The sequence below is a fragment of the Colobus angolensis genome, unplaced genomic scaffold (assembly GCF_000951035.1).
Source record: "Colobus angolensis palliatus isolate OR3802 unplaced genomic scaffold, Cang.pa_1.0 Scaffold161, whole genome shotgun sequence".
NCBI lineage: Eukaryota > Metazoa > Chordata > Mammalia > Primates > Cercopithecidae > Colobus > Colobus angolensis.
In genome coordinates, this window is record NW_012114722.1 from 3,522,350 (window position 1) to 3,544,923 (window position 22,574).

Below are 22,574 nucleotides of genomic sequence, written 5' to 3' on the forward strand. Positions count from 1 at the left end.
ACATTAAACAGCTCCCACCCCTCTCACCACTACCTACACCAATTCTACGAAGAAAATATTACATACACAGATTCTGAGCTGTTTTGGGATCCAAAATTCTCAGTTCTTTCACTTTCTTCTTTGTAGGCCCAGTCTTCTTTTCTTCTAATGCTTCTGCATTCTTTTGAACTGAAAGAAAAAATGTTGATTCATAAACAATAATGGTACTAATCCAAGTACACGGAATAACATTAGTAAGGTATATTAACTACATTAATAAAGCTCATTCTGAAATCAATAAATGTGTTTATTTCATTAGTTCAAGGAACAGGATAAACATAAAAATACAGAGCTGTTTTAGAGTTTTCACTACAAATTAAATATCAGCACTTAAGCAGAAAAGATAAGCCAAATAGAACCAAAAATCAATTGCTCCTTCTTACCTAATGTACAACATTAATTACTCCTTTACCAGGTACCTACAGCAGTACTGGAATTAAATGTACAGTACAACCTCACTAATCTGAGCTAATTGAGGGAAAAGGAAGACATGCATTTCTCTTAAAATATGCAAAAATTTAAACATTTCTTTAATTCAGTGAAATTGCTTTAAAGCACCTAAGGTAAGTTTAACTGCTAAACAGGTTGCCATATAAATATTCCTGCTGAGACTGTTTTGAAGAATAGGTATGAACCATTTGCAATTTGTACAACAGTAGCACCATTTGCATACATGTAATTAAATAGACTCAGCAATGTGATCTTTTGTGTAAGTTAGCTTTGTATCCCTCGCCATTTGAAAAATACTATTTGCTTCCTTACAACAGAAGATTTACGTTGCTTGCTTCAGAAGGTAACAGTATAACTCAAAACAGTTTAAAGCACGGAAAGGGTAAGGAGTAGCAGTGCCAAGGAGTGGCTTTAGCCTTCCATAACCTCCATCAGCCAACTCCCCAAGTAGGCCAGCTCAAAAAACAATGTGGCTGTCTGCTATGAAAATAAAGCATTAAGTTAAATCCCCAAACCCCTCCTGTATAGAAATTTTATAGCTACCATTGTACTCAAGTGTTGGCAGTTTACCTTTTCCAATATAAAAACAGGGTTGTAAGTAATGGGGCCATCAGAAAATATGAGAAAAATAAAGCCAATACTTTTTCAGTCAAGTAGAGTGTTAAGTCCTTGCCCCCAAATTCATGCTGCTAAATTACATCACTGGTTCATATATGACCATAATCATGCTGCTGCTTTATCAATGTTAAAAAGATAACTTCATTTTGAGGCAATAATGATATTATTTTAATTCATCTAATCTTTGTTAAAAAGACCACAAATGCATTATCGATTTTCTTTTTTAGAGAAAAAGCAACATAAAACCACAGTACACTTTTACTAAGGCAATATGTTTATAGATATTATCATACTGGAAACTTCTGCAACACTCTATAGAATTCATCAAAATATTGGAAGTCCGTTAAGACTTCCTTTGTTTTAATAATACAAAATACAGAAAAATTAAATGAGCATACTACAGAAATAGCAGATATTAATAAAATAAATTACTTGAATAACTAAGGTCCTAACAGTGCTAAATTTTACCAGACTGGCCAACCTAAAGTTATGTGCAGTCTAAGGAGAATGGATAATAATTAACACTTTAAAATTACGATCTTTGCCATGTGGATTCAACACAATAGTCATTGCTACTACTGGAATAAAAGTGACTTTTAATATATTTATCTTAAAATACATTAAAAGAACATATTTTATGTTTATATTTATCTGTATATATTTCTAAATATGTTTTAAAATATATTAAAACATATCTCAAATATTCTTCAAAGGGTCTTTCTAGGAGCATAAAATCTTTCACATGCAACCATCAACATTTTAATTTATTCTAATTGTCAGGTCAGTTCCAGCTTAAGACAACTGTACACAAGAAAATGACAGTCCAATAGCCTTTCCCTTTGTCTATAAAATGTGAAGTATCTGAATCATATTGAAATTACTTCTAGAATCATTCACTAATTTGAACCCAGTCAAGGAAATAGTCAAGAAAATTTTCCTAATCTCTCAATACGCCTTAAAATTCACTATGGGAGACTAATTAGCCAAGTACATATAGGAAAAACATGCTGTGCTATGAAGGACCTATAAAGATGCTTCTGCAAACTAACAGGATCCTGACTAACCCAGGAATAGATAATGCTCATTTAATGACTTTATATCTTTGCATTTTTTAATTAAAATATGGTCTAGCCTCTCCCCTTTTCAAGTGAACAAATTGTTTAAAATTAAGATTAGATGCCCTAAATACCTATAGTTCACAGTTTTCTTTCTTGAATCCCAACATATTTTCCTTGTGTCATACAACTTGGCTTAAATCCTGGGTTCGAAAAGTGATAAGAATTCCATGAGGGGGCACTGCTTTTTTGAGAATCACAAGAGAAAAACAAGTTTAAAGCAGTTCTCTAACTAGACAGGCTTTCAAAACTAATCATATTTTTGCCAAGATAAATAATTACACACCAGTGGCTATTATTGCCTTTGGCCTTCTTGTTTTTAAAAGCATTCCTTAGGGATCATGGCCACAGGCTTAGATAGAGAATTCAAAGAACAGCAATGAGACATCAAATATCCCTATAGTGTTCAACACATCATATGTTAAAAATTGCCTGCTTTCATAGTGACCTCAAAATGTCACTTATCCTAGTATACTTTTATTCTGTATGTTTCTAGTGGTTACAAAACATTAAATAACTAGCAATTCTATAATTATTTGAAGTTACTTGGATGAAACTAAAAAGTTTTTTTAAGTTTCGATATAAAAACTTCATGAATTGATTTTATCATCAATTGCCCTATGGTCCTCAGGTTCATAACGAGGCCTACAGTGAAACGTGACCTTCCCCATACAAATGAAAAAACATTTTGCAAATGGGTTTGAATCCAATAGATTGAATTAATTTGAGTGTGTAAATTGGCACTGCTAATAGACAGAATAATAATGAAACATTATAAAATACTGTCTGTAGGAAGATAATCCTAATAATAAAGACATGTATATTATTATTAAAGATATGTTAATATCCAGATACTCATTATCTAAGATAAAATGCCCACTGAGTATTATTATATTTCCTTTAATACATGGATTTTTACAAGCAATTGTACTATAAATGTATTCTTTTACAACTGCGAAATGTTCATCAGCATAAATAAAGTAAACATGGTTATATTCTTTCCCCAATCTAATATAGGCAATGTTCAGGAATCTCCTATTAATTTCTGCTATCCCAGTGGATACACAGAACATGTGACAAGATGTTATAATTTGTAGCAAGTATTAAGATATTTTAAATAGGTAACACTGGATGATTTACATAGTGATAACTAACCATGAATCATAATAAAATTTGTATAACTATCTTAAAATTTCAGTGAGAAAGACTGATTTGTATAGTCAGAATCACATTCATTAATCTACCAAATATTTCTTGAACACCTACTATGAATTAGCCTAGCATGAGCATACAATGGTACACAACACATAAATATCTACTCATACTGCATGGTCATATGTAAACCACGAATTATGGAAGTATCCCCAAAAGGTACCTAACATTTATAATTTTCTTTATCCATAAAAATATAGCTTAGATGAATACATGTATATTACTCAGTGAATTCTCATTTTCTTATTGCAAGCATAGTTCTATATTAGGGAACATCTTATCTTTGAAATCAGCATCACATTATGTGTTGCATCATATTATAAGAAATATGAGGAGAATTAAAAGGATGTCCCTTCCTATTAAGTACACTACATATAGGCCGGGTGCAGTGGCTCACGCCTATAATCCCAGCACTTTGGGAGGCTGAGGCAGGTAGATCACCTGAGGTCAGGAGTTCAAGACCAGCCTGGCCAACATGGTGAAACCCTGTCTCTACTAAAAATACAAAAAAAAGAGCCGGACATGAGAGCACATGCCTGTAATCCCAGCTACTCAGGAGGCTGAGACAGGAGAATCACTGGAACCCAGCAGGTGGAGGTTGCACTGCGCCAAGATTGCGCCACTGCATTCCAGCCTGGGCAACAAGAAAGAAACTCCGTCTCAGGAAAACAAATAAACAAAAAAGTACACTATATACAAAGCCACAGTAAATAAAGCTAATAATAGTAGTATCAGCAAACACACTGAACATTTATGTAACTTCACGCATACATATTTGTATATTTAAGAAGCAAATGCCAACTGTTCTTTTACATATAACATACAAATATAAGAACTGTGATCCATATATACTTAAACACATATTTTATCCATGTGCATATAATTCCAGAGGTGATTCCAGCTACATGGAAATAATTTTTTAACATACTGGTTGAAATATACAATATTTTAATTTCAATTAATGACTTGATAATATTAAAATAAGTGCAAGAATGGCAATGAAAGGTAGGGGAAATGTACTCTGGTTTTTGCGTGTGATAGGTTTAATGATTTTTTTTTTGTTATTTTCTACTCTATTCTGAATCATCCGTATGCGTTTCCAGAAATATCACATGAACCTGATGGAAAAAAAGGGCAAGGAAGACGAGATCAATAGATAAATACATATGCAATACACAGCAGATGAGAGTATTAAAAAACAAAAATCACAACAGTAGTAGTAGTTTTACTACTGGTAACCACCCATACAATCTTCGCAAGCACCACCAAAATCAAAGTTTTATTACATATCTGCTCTGTATCTGGCATTAATTTTTATACCATTTTATATGATAGGTACTAACCAGTGTCATTTTACAAATGAGGAAATCACGGACAAATTTAATCATATGCCCAAGGTGATATAGCTAGTAATGAAAACATGCTAAACTTCACCAGTGATCAGGGAAATGCAAATGAAAATAACCGAAGAAATACCATTAACAGTCATCAAACTGAAAAAATGTTTAAGTCTCACAATAGCAAGTATTGATGAAGATACGAAGAAGAATTTGATTATGCCAACGGTTGACAGTAAATATTCAGCAATGACTTAAAAAACACATGTATCAACATCTGATATATTTGAAGGTATGCTTGTCATAAATACAGCCCAACATTTCTGCTTGTCGGTCAAATGGTCAAGGAGACAAAAATGTTCACTGCAACAGTGTTTATAACAGTAGAAAAGTTATAAACAGCCCATGTGCCCAGGGGTTATGAAATGGATAAATTGTGGTATATTAATACAATGTAATACCACACAGCATTTACAGTGATTGTACTGCAGCTATCTATTTCAACAAGGATTGATGCCAAATACAATGCTGAGTGGAAAAATTAAAGTTATGTAAAATGGTACATGCAGTATAACATTCATCTAAATTAAAACAGAGACTAATCTTGTGTATTGTTGATAGATGAGTATATATGTAGCAAAATTATAAAAACATAGACTAGATATTCACCAGCTAATGACAGTGGTTGCCTAAGAGGAGGAATCTGATGCTGGAATAGGTAGAACCTTGGAAACTTCCATTTTAACTCTAATGTTTTATTTCCTTAAAAGCAAAGATCTGGAGTAAATATGACTAAATGTTAACATCTGTTCATTTTGGGTGGCTGGTAGATGGGCGTTTGCTACATTAGCCTTTGTAATTTCCCATTTTTTGACATAAAAATAAAATTCATATGAATACATTACACAAATATTCCCATCCATTTTTATAGTTTACAAACTGTTAACCTTGGAAATCCCAAGGGCCAAGTGTAGACAGGAATTACAAACAATATGGAAAAGAATAATTAAAAATGCTGGTAAAGATGAATCAGTTTGTAAGGAACCACAATTTTGTGTTCAATTGTTATTGAGTCTATTTTGTGAGGAATAACACATGTGTGTACTAAACCTTGGGAGGGAAAGCTGATGCAATAGGCAGGAAGAGATTCCATTTCTGTTTCCTCGCACATGCTACATATTACAGCTGTGAAGCTTCCCCTCTCCATGTTGCCTACAGCTGCACATGAACCAAGGCATCCTACAGAAAGGTAGACTTCATTCTGACACCTGTGTAGTACCTGAAGCAATAGGAATGGCATTACCAAGAGTGTTTCTGAAGTTCAGAGCACATTAAACAAGACTAATGGTTCTAATGGTAGGGATAACACACACATACTTTGTAGTGATTTCCTAATTAAGGAACAAATCTTACTGGTTGTAGTTTATACAAGAACACCCCAAATCAGGAAGCACATGTTACTGCAAATTAACATCTGCATAACTAATATACTTGCACACCTGTTCATTAAGCCAATTACTGAACACTGCTGAATGTCACCAGAACATTATGTTTAACAGCGAGCATAGCTAATGTTGTGTATTTTCAAATGGGCCGCAATAGCTCAGCAGGCAATGTATATTTTAGGAAGGACAAATAAAGTTGTCTTAGAGGTTTTAGGGAAGAATTTCCCTTGTTTGAAGTGGTAACTTAAATACCAAAACTGAAGTATGGTTTTTATCTCAAAGTAGTATAGTTATATTTTGTTTAATGATGTGGATACATTCTGAGAAGTTCTTCTTTAGATGATTTTGTCATTATGCGAACATTATAGGGTTCACCTACACAAACCTACGTGGTATAGCCTACCTCACAGGCTTGTAGCCTATCGCTCCTAGGCTACAAACCTGTACAGCGTGTTACTGTACTGAATATTGTAGGCAATTGTAACAAAATGGTATTTGTATATCTAAACATACTTAAACATAGGAATTGTACAGTAAAATTACGATACAAAAGATAAAAAATGGTTTACCTGTATAGGGCATTTAGCATGAAGGTAGCTTACAGAACTGGATAGTGCTCTGGGTGAGTCAGTCAGTAAGTGGTGAATGAATGTGAAGGCCTAAGACATTACTGTACACCACTGTAGACATAGGCTGTACACATAGGCTACACCAAATCCACAAAAATTTTCTTTCTTCAATAATAACTTAAATGTAGATTATAGTCATTATAAACTTCGTGTTTTTTTAACTTTTGACTCTTTTGTAATCAGATTTAAAATACAAACACATGGCCGGGCGCGGTGGCTCAAGCCTGTAATCCCAGCACTTTGGGAGGCCGAGGCGGGCGGATCACGAGGTCAGGAGATCGAGACCATCCTGGCTAACATGGTGAAACCTCGTCTCTACTAAAAAAATACAAAAACTAGCCAGGCGTGGTGGCCAGCGCCTGTAGTCCCAGCTACTCGGGAGGCTGAGGCAGGAGAATGGGGTGAACCCAGGAGGCGGAGCTTGCAGTGAGCTGAGATCCGGCCACTGTACTCCAGCCTGGGCGACAGCAAGACTCCGTCTCAAAAAAAAAAAATACAAACACATTGCACAGCTGTACAAAAATATTTTCTCTATATCCTTATTCTGTAAGCATTTTCCTGTTTAAACTTTTTAAAATTTTTTACTTCTTAAACCTTTCTGTTAAAAACTAAGACACACACATGTTAGCCTAGGCCTGTACAGGGTCAAGATCATCAATATCACTGTCATCCACCTATATGTCTTGTCCCACTGGAAGGTCTTCAAGGGGCAATGACACACATGGAGCTGTCACCTCCTATGATAACAATGACTTCTTCCGGAATACCATGTGAAAGACCTACCTGAGGCTATTTTACTGTTAACTTTTTTTTTTTTTTTAAAACAAGAGTACACTCTAAAATAACAATGAAAAATATAGTAAATACATAAACCAGTAACATGGTTGTTTATTATTATCAAGTATTATGTACTGTACATAATTGTATGTGCTATACTTATATATTACTGGCAGCACAGTATACTTGCAACAACATCAACACAAACATGTGAGTTATGCATTGTACTACAATGTTACAATGGCTACATGTCACTAGGCAATTGGGATTTTTCAGCTCCATTATAATCTTATGGAATCATCATCATATAAGCGGTCCGTTGTTGACCAAAACATCGTTTTGTGGTACATGACTATACTTGACAAATGAGGTTGTCAAGGTGCTTTCCTGTTAACCTTTAACCTATATGAATTACCTTATTCAAGCTCAAGTCAGTCACTTTACCCACTGCTTGTCTCTGGCTTTGTAAGTATGAACTGACATTTTTCTGGTTATCCCATTTATTCAAAGAACTTCCTGTTATTTTAAATGTCAGAATTCATGTCACGAATCCGCGAGTCCAGCAATCAACTCCAAGAGCTAAGTGCATCAAACAAAGTATGAAGAAAGGCATATCTGTAAGAATTACGATACTACAAAAACCAGTATCACTAGGCCAATAGGACAATACTTGTTGAGAATACAGTCTGGGCATTCACCACACCCAGGCTTTTCTGATTTGATATGGTCCATCTCAGCTTGGTGCAGATCCTGCACACAATTCAGTTTAATGCAAAATACATTAACCTTGCTGAGTAAGACTCAACAAAGTAACATCCTGAAATATTTGTAGCCATAATCTCAAGTTGACGATGTAGGACTTTTCAGACTAGGAGACTCACAGTTGCCTCCTACATATTATTACTAAATAATTTGAGATAAAAAAAATTTCCATGGAGATGCTGAGTATAACCCGCACTTTAATATTTCTTATAGAGTTCTTCCTTGTGGCCTAATCAAAGTGCTTTGCTGTGTTTTCCTGAATATTAACTCAAAGCTGTGGTTTTTTTCTATACGTGGCTTGGTATCCTTATTCGCCCAAAATATAATTCTGAATTGGATGGTTGGTGATTGCTGCAGGAGGTGCTGGGTGTTATCAACTTTTTATGGTTGTAGGGGAAGATAAAGACTAGAGACTAGAGATGGAACAATGGTGTTGAGGGGGGTGGGGCATGTGTTCCATACTTACCTAGTCTAACCATATAACTTATGTACAAAGAACTGGAGTGAGAGGGTTGGAGATTATGTCAGGAATCCAAGGACTCAGAGGAGTTGCCACATGAAAAAAAAAATGGTTGTGCAGAGCGGAGCTATATGCTCACAGGAGGCACAGGCGAGAGGAAGAATCCAAAGCCAAAGAACATGAGCTGATTAGTTTCTGATCACCTCCATCCCCAGAGATTCCCAGAATCAACCAGGAGAGTCTTTGAAAAGCAGTTGAGGCAAATTTTAGATATCATGTAAGTAGGGATTCAGGACTTTGAAAATGTGGGTATTAAAAATGTATTCATCAGGTTTGAAGTATAGGAAATTTAGATTATTTATACCATGTGCTGATGACACCTGCTTCACAGGAATGTTGTGAGAAAGAAACGGCACATACATGTAAAAGCTCCAGTAACATAAAGAAGGTCAGTGAACTTTTTCTATATAAGGCTAGATAGTGAATATTTTAGGCTTTGCAGGTTATACCATCTTTGTTGCAACAACTCAACTCTGCTATTGTATTGTGAAGGCAGCCAGAAACAGTAAGTAAACAAATAAGGATGGAAGTGTTCCAATAACATCTTGTTTACAAAAATAGGTGGTCAGCTAGATTTGGCCTGCCGACCACAGTTTCCAAACCTCTGACATAACAAGATGCTCAATAAATGTCTGATTCCTTATCCCCTTCCTTCTGCAACTGAGGTCAATTTATACTTGCTTCCACTTTTGCGAATATGAGAAAATGTTCAACATTCCCCCTGCAAATTAGGATCTAGAAGCTCCTTGCTATAATTGTTGACATTCTGTTTTTCAAGTAGGATACACATAATCAAACACATTTATACTCCTCATGGTTTCTGAATGTGCCAATCCTACAGGGATCAATTATCTCATCGAAAACTGTCACTGTCTTTTATTTTATTCCCCATATAGTTTCATATACGTTTTCATGTAAAATGACTGAAAACGCAGCTCAACTTTAATAAAATTAAAAAATTAGTTTCTGCCATCCATCCTTATTGGGGTTGAATGAGAGCTCATAAGCAGCTACAGTGTTCGGTAATGTTTCACTTGGGATATACGGGTTTATAATAAAACGAAAACCAAGTTCTGTAAAAACAAACAAACACACACATAAATCAGACTTTTGTATTTCATATAATACAGTTCTCTTATTCTATGCACATAAAAATATTACTGAGTCTCTCAATTTGTTTGTTGCTGGCTGAGCTCAATGGGAAACATCAAGAGGTAGACTGTCCCTGTTTTCCATTTGGATTCCAACTGGTTTCAATTTTATCTTTCAGGAGTAATTTTCTTTAGTTCAGAAACCACATCAGTACATACTGTTGAAGGTGATAAAAACACTAGAAGAATTCTGAGAAAAGACAGACAGGGAGCACCTGAACATTTCATTTCCTTCCTGGTTTTTTTTTTTTTTTTTTTTTTTTTTTGAGACAGAGTTTCCCTCTATTGCTCAGGCTGGAGAGCAGTGGCATGATCTCAGCTCACTGCAACCTCTGCCTCCAGGGTTCAAGCCATTCTCCTGCCTCAGCCTCCCGAGTAGCTGGGATTATAGGCACCTGCCACCACGCCCAGCTAATTTTTTGGCATTTTTGGTAGAGACTGAGTTTCACCATGTTGGCCAGGCTGTTCTCGAACTCCTGACCTCAAGTGATCTGCCCACCTCAGCCTCCCAAAATGCTGGGATTACAGGCATGAGACACCACGCCTGGCCCCTTGTTTCTTTTTTTAAGTCAAGTTTAGTCTGTTGGTGAAATCCTATTTGAAAGCAGAAAAGTAATATTTGAGACCATTTTGGAAATGTAAAAAGACATACGAGAACAAAATTCAAATAAGCTTTAAGTTCTCTTGTTTCCTAGACTCACTACCCTCTTCCTCCTCAATCTATTATCCTGTTATACTACCAAGCATCTTAGAAGAATGCGTGATACCATCTCCCTGTTCTTCCCTCCTATTCTCTCATCTACTTGTAATCTGAATTCTAACACACTCATACCTACTGAATTAGAACGCTGAAATCTCTGCAGGTAGGGCCTCAGGACCTGTACCTCTTAAGAACTCCTCAGGAAATTCTGAATATTAGCAAGTTTTAGAAAAACTGCTCTGTAGTACCTAACACAACACTCTATAATAGCTCAACAAATACTTCCCAAATAGAAAAGTGCAAATATTGTTAACAGTAACCCATGAAAGCCCTCTTTATAATATCTTCCAAATCTTGGAATTGAACACTGAAGGCAATGCTTGGTCAACCATTGGGTTTATAGAAATGACAAATAATGAGATTTTATGAAAGAACAAAGGATTCTCAAGGTACACTCTGTTGATTTTTAAATCAATTACTAACTAGATATATCACTGAGGGCAAGGATCTTGCATATATTTGTAAAATCTATTACTGTGCTAGGTTCGCAGAATAAGTTAGAATGCATTTTATGTATTAATTAATTAAAACTATTTATGTAAACAATAAATACTAAAATGAATATAAGATACCACTGCCTCTCTCCCCTTTTATAGGTACAGATGTCACAGAGGTAGAGAAGATGGGAAAAGAAAAAAAGAAAAACAATAATCTGCTATTGAAAAGGAAATCAAAAGGCAGTTAAAAATGAGCATATTCTTTTTTGTTTGTTTGTTTGTTTGTTTGCTTGAGATGGAGTCTCACTCTGTTGCCCAGGCTGGAGTGCAGTGGCACAATCTCGGCCCACTGCAACCTCTGCCTCCCACATAGCTATTCTGCCAGGTCACTGAAAACAATCAAAGACTTGGAATATGCAAAATAGGAAGAGTAAAAAAATTTTATTCGATAAAAACTGAAGTCCTCAAAAGAGAGAAAATTCAGTCTAATAAAAGTCCAGAACTGAGCTAGATAAAATGTTAAGCAAGCACATCATAGGTTAGTTTCATTGCTTTTGGACACTACGTAGTCATTTTAAAGCTTGTGGGCCCTAGACCAACAGATCTCAAAAACCATATTCTACTGTAAGTGCACATTCCTGAGTCTAATAATCTGCTTTATGTCAAGGTCTATTTCAGTTAGCAAGTAGCATGTTGATACTATCTATGAAAATAAACCTGATTTTAACATGTAACCTATTTATCAAAGTAAATGGAGTCAACGTGTTATGAAACCTATCCAAAAAGTAAACTCAGTTTAAAATTGAGTCATTGACAATCACAACTGTTGTGTGTGTGTGTGTGTGTGTGTGTGCGCGCGTGCGTGTTTGTGTATCATGAAATATAGTTAGGTAGCTTCAGTTTAACAATAAGTTTCCATGAGGTATTTATTCAACTAAATGCCAGGAACAGTTTGGCCTGTAAGCTTTTAAGAACTTAAAAAAAAATAAAATAAAAGAATTGTTGGATAAAGGCTCAGCTGTGACAAATTCTGTCTTCTGTGAGAACTACCATTTAATACTATATTCAGTGCTGTAGAGCATTCATAACATTACTGCAAACAATATAGAACAAAAACATAAAACTAGCCATTTATAGTAAAATAATCGGCAATTGCCCACTGTGCATCTTATTAATTTTATAGCCAAAAGTTAGATAATAGAGGGCCCTATAACTGTTTATAAAGGCATATACAAGATGAATGCAATGTTTAAGATTAAACACTAAATCTGAAGGCAAAGCAAAACTCAAATGTACAGTGGATTCTTAATATACAGCCCCTAAAATTCTTACTGTAGACTGTTTTCTGAAATCTACTGTAGACTGCAGATAGAGCGATTACCATACAAAGTAAAAAACATCTCATAAAGAATAGAATGAAATCTGTCTTATGTTAAAAAAAAAATCAGAAATCCCACAAATTGAAGGTTTTACTAGAAACTTATTGAAGATAAAAGAGAAGGTAATAGCCCAGGTAAGAAGCAACTGCTAATAGTCGCAGACAGCAAATGTATTTGACTGGATCAGGACAGCAACCTGCTGACTCTTTTTCCTAGCAAACTATTTCAAACCCGCTGTGCTCGCCATTAGGCTGGCCTTTACTTCACCCCAGCCACTTCAGTCCTATCACTGTGGGGGATCATTGTTGCTTCCCTCATGGCTGCCACCAAAGTGTGCCTCTGCTTTTAGCCCAGAATGCTTTGAATCTGAACTTAAGAACTGGTTATAACTACAGAGACAGAGCAGGAAGTAAATATGTAAAATCTGGAACAGAAGTGTCATAATAAAATCAAATTAAAAATTCAAACTGGCTTATAAGATACAATAAATTCCTGTTTCTTACTGGAAATTTTTACTAAAATATCAGTTAAAAAACATAGACTCCAGAGTTGAGTATGACAATCCGTGAAGAAGAATGAAAAAAAGCAGAATACAGCTGACCCTTGAACATAATAGGTTTGAACAGCTAAGGGTCCACTTATATAAATTTTCTTCCTCTTCTGCCACCCTAGACAGGAAGACCAGTCTCTCCTCTTCCTCTTCTTTCTCAGCCTACTCAACATGAAGATGACAAGAATGAACTTTTATGGTGATCCACTGCCACTTAATGAACAGTAAATATATCTTCTCTGTGTTAAAATTTTCTTCACAACGTTTTCATCTTTGTCCCATTTTATTGTAAGAATATAGTATGTGACACATGTAAAATACAATATGAAGTACAAATCATGTGTTAATCCACTGTTTATGTTATCCGTAAGGCTTCTGGTCAATAGTAGACTATTAGTAAAGTTTTTTGGGAGTCAAAAGTTATTCTCAAGTTTTCAACTGCATGGCGGGCGAGCGGCACCCGTAATCGCCATGTTACTCAAGGGTCAACTATCTATCTAGCTTTCCACTTAGATTTCATGGAACTGGATCTGATAAGACATTCAAAAGGCAGAGATTATATCTGATACTTGGTGCACTATTTAAAGAAAACTGAGGCACATAAGATGTAACAGGTATAAGTGAGTACAGAAAATAAAATAGTTACTTTCAGGTAGCATCATCCTTGAAGTCCTGCCTCCAAAATATACACATTTTTAACATCTCTTGATATGACATGAGACATTGTGTATACTGTTATTCTGTGTACCTAATACAGATGGAGAGATTACAGGTTCTAATTTTCAGTGATTTTTCCCTATAGTCTACTAGGACAAGAGTAGCTAAGATAGCAAAAGTATGTCAGGACTCCTGAATGACTGTAAAATATTTTCAGTTCATCTTCCCTTCACATTTTTGCTGTCAAACCTTTGTCTATCCATTAAGACTGAAGTCAAATGTCACTTTCTCTACGAAATCTTCTTTAATTACCACTACATTCTTCATCTACCTTTAGCACTGGAAAGGTATTTTCCACATGCTGCCCTACTTAATTAATTTTCATGTATGCATCTTATTGACTTATCTAAGTCATAAACTTGTATGGAAGAGAACATTCGTGGTACAACTTTATCTCCCACATCAATCCCTCCTCCCATGGTATGTGGAAAATGATGCTCAGGTAATATTATGTGAATAAAATATGTAAAACATTGGAGTGGAAAAATGAGGGTACAGGAATATAAATGTGAAAGTGATGACCTTCTGTCTTCAATTTCTAACTAAAGCCTAAGTAGTGAGGATGCCTGAAGTGTTGAGCCCATAGAAGACAGAACAGCCAATTAAGAGGACAAAAAGAACAATAAAAAGGTATGAGAAACAGGGGAATTCATTGTCCCAGAAGCGAGAAAGGAAAATGTTTCAATAAGAGAAAGCAATCAACAGTGTCAAAAGTAGCAGGAAGGTCAAGCATAGTCTAAATCCTTAAAAAAAAAAAAAAAAATACCAGAAGAAAATAGGCCATTTCAGATCATATAGAGCAATTTCAAAAGAGCAATGATAAGAGAAGCCATATTACAAGAAATAAGAAAGGGAATGGAAACATTTGCTGAATAGAGATCACTCACTTGATTAGTTTAGTAGGAAAGATAACTATGTAGTGTGAAGGAGACAAAAACAAAGTGACTGGATTCCAGTTTTGTGTTAAGTTTATCTATTACAAGAAGGCACCTGATTGTCAAAGTCAAGAATAGTTTTTATGCCCAAAATGATTTCAGAATAAACCCAGCAGACAATGATTTACTGGATAAAATCAATAGGAACCGTGCAAAAGAGATTATACTGTTCAACGATCCATGTTGCATCAATACACATAATGGAATGAGACAAGGTGATACAATGGCCCAAAGCTTCCTGGAATTGCTCTTTAATGAAATCAACTAGCAAAATAAAGTCTACATAGACAGTAAGCAAGTACCACACCCTCTTTCTACCAACAACAAAACAGAATTTCCCAATGTGACAGAAAGAGAAAAGTGGCATGTAACAGTACCAACGGAGCTAAATTGAAAATCATTGTTTAGAAAACCAAACGTTTATACAAGCACAGCCCACAAGGTTCTGTCAACATTTCCAACAAAGAAACATGACAACTCCATCTATCTGAGTCAACAAATGAATAAAATGGCATGTTCAAGGGGAAATGCCACAGAAGCAGCAGTCTATGCCATTTTTATTGGCATACAAAAAGTTGCTGCATAACAAACTGCTAATGAGGATTAGAACATTATTCCATTCTGTGATATCAGAGTTAACCTAAAATATGAAGTATTTATAACATTAGCTGATGGAAATAAACTGGCTGTCACCCAATTACCTATGGTGTCATGAGAATGTGAAATCTGACACTGTGCAGGCCTAATGGCAGTTATTCAAGCTTCCCTGCACACCAAGTACAGATGGACCAGTTAGGTGGCCTGCCAATATGACAACAGGTGGCTTTCTCAACTTACTAATTGCATTTGTAGTCATATTTAGAGAAAATATTCCAATGAAAGAATGAAATTTGCTGGGTTCTTTTAGTGAAAAAAGCATGCTTTCTCAAACAACTTCAATGTAATAAAATTAAAGAAATAGTTAAATTACTGGTAGGGGGCAAGGTGTTACCCTAGGAAGTGAAAGAATTCCAGGAAACAAGTTACTAGCCTTAAGAAACTTATATACTCCTTATATAAGCCTTAAGAAACTTATATAAAGTACAAATCATGTGTTAATCCACTGTTTGTGTTATCCACAAGCCTTCTGGTCAATAGTAGATTATTAGTAAAGTTTTTTGGGAGTCAAAAGTTACTCTCGAGTTTTCAACTGCATGGCAGGCGGTCGGTACCTGTAATCCCCTTGTTTCTCAAGGGTCAACTACATATCTAGCTTTCCACTTAGATTCCCACTTAGATTTTGTTTCAGGTTTCATTTAAAAGGCGATTGCCTGTACATTCCATGTCTCCTTTTGCTACGTATGACTTACCATTTAGTAATAGCACTCAAAGCAAAGAAAACGTCTAATTTCCTTTCTAATAGTAATTATTAATGACGTTGATTATTATATATCTTCTAGTTAATGAATATCTTAGATTACATCTCTCAACTATTTAATTAACATAATAACTCTTCAAGATAGGATCCCATTTTTACTATACAAAAGCTTCGGCTCAGACCCGTGAAGTGACTTGGTCTACCAAATGACTATTAGACCTGGGATTCAAACCTAGATGAAACCTATGCTTTCAATGCATATTCATTCCACTACAACAAATTCCCTCCCTTAGTATATTTGCCTATCATTTCATTAAGTGAACTACATTTAAAACAAAGCAGAGTGACTGGCACTTAATAGGCACCTTTGTAAATGCCAATTCCCAGTTAATGGTCCCCTCTACAAACACTGTACTACACGTAGTCTAACAGAGTGAGATATACAAAGAAATGGGGTTCCGTAAAATTACAGGTAAGCATACCAGACATAGAAAATTACATTACTAAACAATGATGAAAGAAAAATTGGGTTTAACAAAAAGAGCAGAAATGAATCAATGAGTGTATCTGCTGATAGAGTCTATGGTAATTCAAGCACGATGCAATGACTTCACTATTTCCCAAAGGCAAAGGTGATTATTTGCTGGCAGTTTTCTGAGCTAGCCCTTTAATACGTATGGTCATTATCAGTTTTAAAATAAAGAATCTCAGTATGAATTTTACTTAAGTAATTCTAGTAATGTATACTCCACAGTAAAAATGCACACTCAAAGGTTAATATAAAACCTAGCCTTCTATACAAAGTGGGATGAAATTTCCCTGGCATAAAATACCTTTGGGAATGAGTTACCTCTTGGCAAAGTAAAGAGTATCAAAATAATAACAAAAAACCTGTCAAATACAATAAGAGAGGAGATGTTGCATTTTTAGCAGTTATTAAATGCTGGAGTTTACCACCACATAAAGGCTTTTACAGCTACATCCTCAATACTTGGCCACATTAAAACCTTTTAAAGTATGTAATCAATGAAACTGCAATGCATAAACACACATAATGAAAAAAACTACTTCAAGCTGATCACTAGAAAAATAAGAGCACTCTTCTCTTAGTTGAGAAATGAATCACGAAGTGTTCTTCCTAGAAATTGTCCTACTGGTTTAAGAGCTGAAGTTCGATAACAACAGATAGAAGTGACCTTGCTATCATTCAACTCTATATTAATGTAAGTATGTTACATATATACCCATATGTATATACATCGATATACGAAACTACTGAATTTATTAAATTACTAATAGTTCTTTTTCTTGAAACTTTCTTCTCAATGACTTCAAAGACCAGACTTCTCTGATAAACAATCCTATGCTTCTGACTAGTCTTTGTTTTCCATATTGTATTCTCTACTTCTATCTACTCCTTATATATTAGTGACCCCAAAGTCCCCACGTTCTAGTCTTTTTACTTTATATTTTTGCCTTGTGCAATCCACTACTCTGACTTCAGTCATTAATCTATGTGCTTATGTTTCTTGCATCTGTATCTTCAGTCCAGGTTTTTTCTCTGGGTTTCAGACCCATAAATCCAATTCATATCTCTTCCACAGGACTTCCAAATAAATATGCTCCAACATGAACTCATTCTCAGTTACCTGAGAAGTGTTGTGTCTGTTCCCTACTCCAGTGAAAAGCATCATAACAAAATATATATCATAGAAATAAGAAACCTTCCAGCCATTTTTGAATCTTCTCTCCCTACGCCTACCCTCCATCTGCAAAATTCTGCCTAATTTCTACTGCTCTGTTTAGAGCCCTCAACAATTATTGCTTAGATCTTTCATTCATTAATTCACTTATTCTACAGTTATAACATGCATGATCATAGGCAACGTAAATGCAAAAATGATTAAAGGCCACATGTAGTGGCTCACACCTGTAATCCCAGCACTTTGGGAGGCCGAGGCAGGAGGATCCTTTGAGCCCAGACAACAGAATAAGACCTCATGTTTACAAAAGTGGAAAAAAAGAAAAAAAAACTAAACTAGCCAAGTATGGCGGCATGTGCTTATAGTCCCGACTACTCTGGAGGCTGAGGTGGGAGGATCACTTGAGCCTAGGAGTTCGAGGTTACAGTGAGCTATGATCATGTTAGTACACCGCAGTCTGGGTGACAGAGTGAGACCCTGTCGCTAAAATAAATAAATAAATAAATAAAATTAAAAAGAAAGAAAGAAAAGATTAAAGTACAGTCTTTGCTTTCAGACAGACAAATGAATAGCTATAACAATGTATTAAGGTGTATAGAAGAGCTATGAAATTACAGTAGTCACTTTGATTTTTGTTTTGTTTTGCATTTTTTCCTCCCCTTTACTCCAATTTCTTCTACACATTCATTACTGGGGTTATCTTTTTAAAATGTTAAGATATTATTACTTATCCTTATTTTTTCGCCCTATATATATGATAAAGCTTAAGTAATAAGTAGGGAGTTTAGTACCTTTTAAAATCTGGCTTCAAATTAACTTAATAGCACCCAGGTGTCCCAGTGCTCTACCCAAACCAGATTACTCACTATCAGACAAAATCAGGACATCCCAAGCCTGTGTACCTTTGCTGAATACCTTTGCTGATATTTTTTATATTCCATTCTTTCTCAACCTGAACACATTTGGCTGGGCTAAAATGCCATCTCCTTTGAGATGCCTTCCTGAAGTCTTCCAAGCAGAATTAATTATTCCCTCCTCCGGGCCTCTACAGAGTTTTGTCCCTATCTTGGATGTAGCACTTAATATACTGCACTATCATTAGTTTAGATATCTGGCTCCTCCACTAAGTGTGAGCTACTCAAAGCCATCAGCAATATCTTGATCATCTTTATATCACTAGAAAGTAGTACCAATTTGATACATGATAGACAATGAAAATAAAGCTTATTGAATTCAATGAAAGAATTATATCGCCAAACTGTAAAAATTCCTAAACTATAGATGTTAGAAATTAAATTGTATCCTAATCTAAAAAATTAAAAGCCAGCCTTTCCAGTTATTGACCTTCAACCTCTATATCTATAAATAAAATGTATTTAAGATGCCACAGTCATTCATTGGTGCATATTACACTTAAAAATGGCTAATCTATGATTGATTTATGTTTATTTATGCTTTCAATTTCGATCACTACTATGAAACTTAACAGCTGGCATATGTGTCTTCCTGGTTAAAGCCATTACCGGTGGCAGATAACAACTAAGACAGATTTTCCTACGGCAAAATCCTACAATGTCAAGTCACTCTATATGATAAGCAGAGCCACTGTGGGTGATCCTAGAGCCTGAAGTGACTGCATGACGGCAGCTTTCATTCAGTGCCCTCCAGTCCTGAACTGAAAAATCAAAAATCACATATATCCATACAAAGCACATGTACATTCATTACTAAGGATCCATTAATAAGATAAAGATCTGTGTAGACTGTATTGATTTTTTTCCTTAGCCTTTTCTCTTTTAAGATATTTCTTTTGTGAATGGAGGAGGGAAGAATTGTGTGAAAGAGAGACCGGAAACTCGAACTATTGACAGAACATAGTTCTTGCCCATGAACTCGCCTCCTGAATCACTCTGATTCTTCAATAGGTAGTTATAATAGTGCCTTTCCCTATTCTAAAAATGAGTATTAATAAAAAAAACTAAGTTGCATCAGAAAAGGACACGTACCATAATTTCTGTATTCTAGTACCAATATCTCATGTTCAGGAAACTGTAACATAAGAATAAAGTCATAGGCCGGGCGCGGTGGCTCGAGCCTGTAATCCCAGCACTTTGGGAGGCCGAGATGGGCAGATCACGAGGTCAGGAGATCGAGACCATCCTGGCTAACACGGTGAAACCCCGTCTCTACTAAAAATACAAAAAAAAACTAGCCGGGCGAGGTGGCGGGCGCCTGTAGTCCCAGCCACTCCGGACCCGGGAGGCGGAGCTTGCAGTGAGCTGAGATCCGGCCACTGCACTCCAGCCGGGGCGACAGAGCGAGACTCCGTCTCAAAAAAAAATAAAAAATAAAAAAAAAAAGTCATTCTGAGATGTCACATGTCCATGTAAGAAGGGGTTACCTTAACTTCTGTTTCTGAAAGTATGATAGAATATGTACCCTGATATCAACTACCTGTGAAAAGAACTAAACATGATGAATATTTAAAAAATAATTTAAAATGTATAGATAACCTGGCAAGAAAGTAAGGAATACCTGGAGGCCAAAAACTAAGTGAAAGATAAACTTAGAGAGATAAATATCAATAGAGTCAGCTTTGACCTTGAGTGAATATTCTGAACCCAGATAAACTTGAGCTTCAGTTGTCAAGGCCTCATGGATGGGGGAATGGAAACCAAGCCTAGGGCCTAATCAAAGTGGAAAGAGTAATAGGAAATGGTCCTACAAACCCCAGAGGACTACACCTCAGTTTAACAGTAAATTAGAAATAAACTTGCTCATCTCCCATGGGGCCTGAAAAGAAAATTGCCGATATCAAAACTTGGTGCTGGATGGAGAAAGTAAAAATCTTCTCTGATAATTCCTAGTCCAAAGCCAGCCTTCATGCAGCCTGAATTCATAGCTCCTCAAGAGTCTTTAAAAAAAAGAAAACCTTAAGCCAAAATATTAACATCAGTCTAGGCTGGTTTTGCAACCCAGCCAAAGCAAACATGAATCTCCTCTGAAGGATATCAACCTTCATGCTAGGCCTTAAAATAGTCCCACGGATAAATGTACAAGAAATAATAAGCATGTTTAATATAAAGTCATATTTAACTCTTCCCTATACCCTATTGCACAACAATAATAAATTCTCTACTCCTAGAGATTCTAACTCAGCATTTGTGCTCTTATTCTTCTCATCTTCATTCCCAAAGGCATTATGCCTATTCAGAATCTCGGGCCCTCTCATCTTATACTCTTCCATTTGACTTCCTTAAATACAGCTCTGCTCCTGTCTGGCTTCTAAGATCCCTCAATGCTTCCAAATTTCTTAACAATGAAAGTCTGAATTTCTTAGACTAGCATTTAAGGGACCTCATAATCCAGCTCAAACTTGCCTTTTTAACACCATTTTCTGTCATTTCCCCTAAAGGTACCCCTGCTTCCCCCATCTCCAACATGAACCTTGTAATCTACCCACATGTTATATACCTACTATTGCCTGGGAATATGACATTAGAAGCACCAGGGTTTTCAATATACAATTTATTCTGCTGAAAATATCTTCCCCTGACCCTCAAACATAGTATTAATTGTCCAAATCTTACCCAGTTGGAAAGGCACAGATCAATTACCTCTGCTTCCATGATGACGCCCATGTCTCTCCTTGTCTTCCCTGCCCTCATTCCTTGCAAATCAGTATCACTTCATCTCTATTTCACTTTTACGACTTCCGTGGTTGGTATAGTTGTACACGTCTTATTCTTGAACATTAAGCTCCTACATGTAAGGGTCCAAGTCTAGCTTAGTCATCTATAGTCCTCAAAAATACCTAGCAAAGTATCTTTTGTATAATAGGTGTTCAATAAATTGTTTGAATTAACAGATAAATTGGCTTTAACAAGCACTTATATTCAGTAAAATACTATATTGAAGGCCTATAAACACAATCATGGGCATCCGAAATTACTGTTGTTTGACAGCTCTTACTTTTGAGCAAAGCAGCTAATGAGAGAAAAGAATTTCAAAAAATCAGATTGCTCCAAGTTCTTCACATGTTGTCTCATCTCAGATTAAATGAAGAAAGTGGTACTTCTTTAGCCCAGATACGTGCTTCTTCTTCAGCCCAGATACGTGCTTCTTATGCAGAAATGAGCTGTGGAAATGCAGCTGGCTGCAGTTTTCATTTTCCTTCTTATAGGTAAACCATCAAGCTAATTAAAGAACCCCACATTATCCTTAAAAATATATTCAGCTATTTAATAGGAATAGCCATCGAACTATTAAAGGCTATAGTAAATATATCCTCAGAGCTGTTAAAATTGCTTGAGGTGAGTGGCCAATTAAAAAAAAAAAAAAAGAAAAAAAAACAAAGCAAGACAGTTATATATCACTAAGACATCAAAGAAGTAGTCATCCCCTGACAAATTAAACCGGAGAATAGATATCTGCATCTCTAAATAAAATTAAGAATACTTCAAATTCCAGATTCTGGAAGCATCTGCTAAACACACCCCCCAAACCCACCAAGCCAGCAGCTGTGTGATCTATTTAAATATTCCCCAAACCACCTGGAAAAAATGCAAATTATACAGCCTTGTTCATAAAAGAAAATAAATAAATGTCTCTGCTGAATTTCTACCCTCCCTGTATTATAAAAGTTAACAGCCCTGGCAAGGGAGATTGCATAATTAAGAAT

At 35.7% G+C, this 22,574-nt stretch overlaps 1 protein-coding gene across 4 annotated transcripts in view; it reads right to left on the reverse strand.

Annotated features, from left to right (window-relative positions):
* DIAPH2 (diaphanous-related formin 2) overlaps positions 1 to 22,574 on the reverse strand; it is a 940,316-nt gene that overhangs the window by 554,695 nt on the left and 363,047 nt on the right. For all 4 annotated transcript variants that reach the window (XM_011937272.1, XM_011937270.1, XM_011937273.1 and 1 more), the window contains one exon: positions 67 to 168. In XM_011937272.1, coding sequence (XP_011792662.1) covers positions 67 to 168 — 102 coding nt within the window. The remainder of the gene's footprint in view (positions 1 to 66; positions 169 to 22,574) is intronic.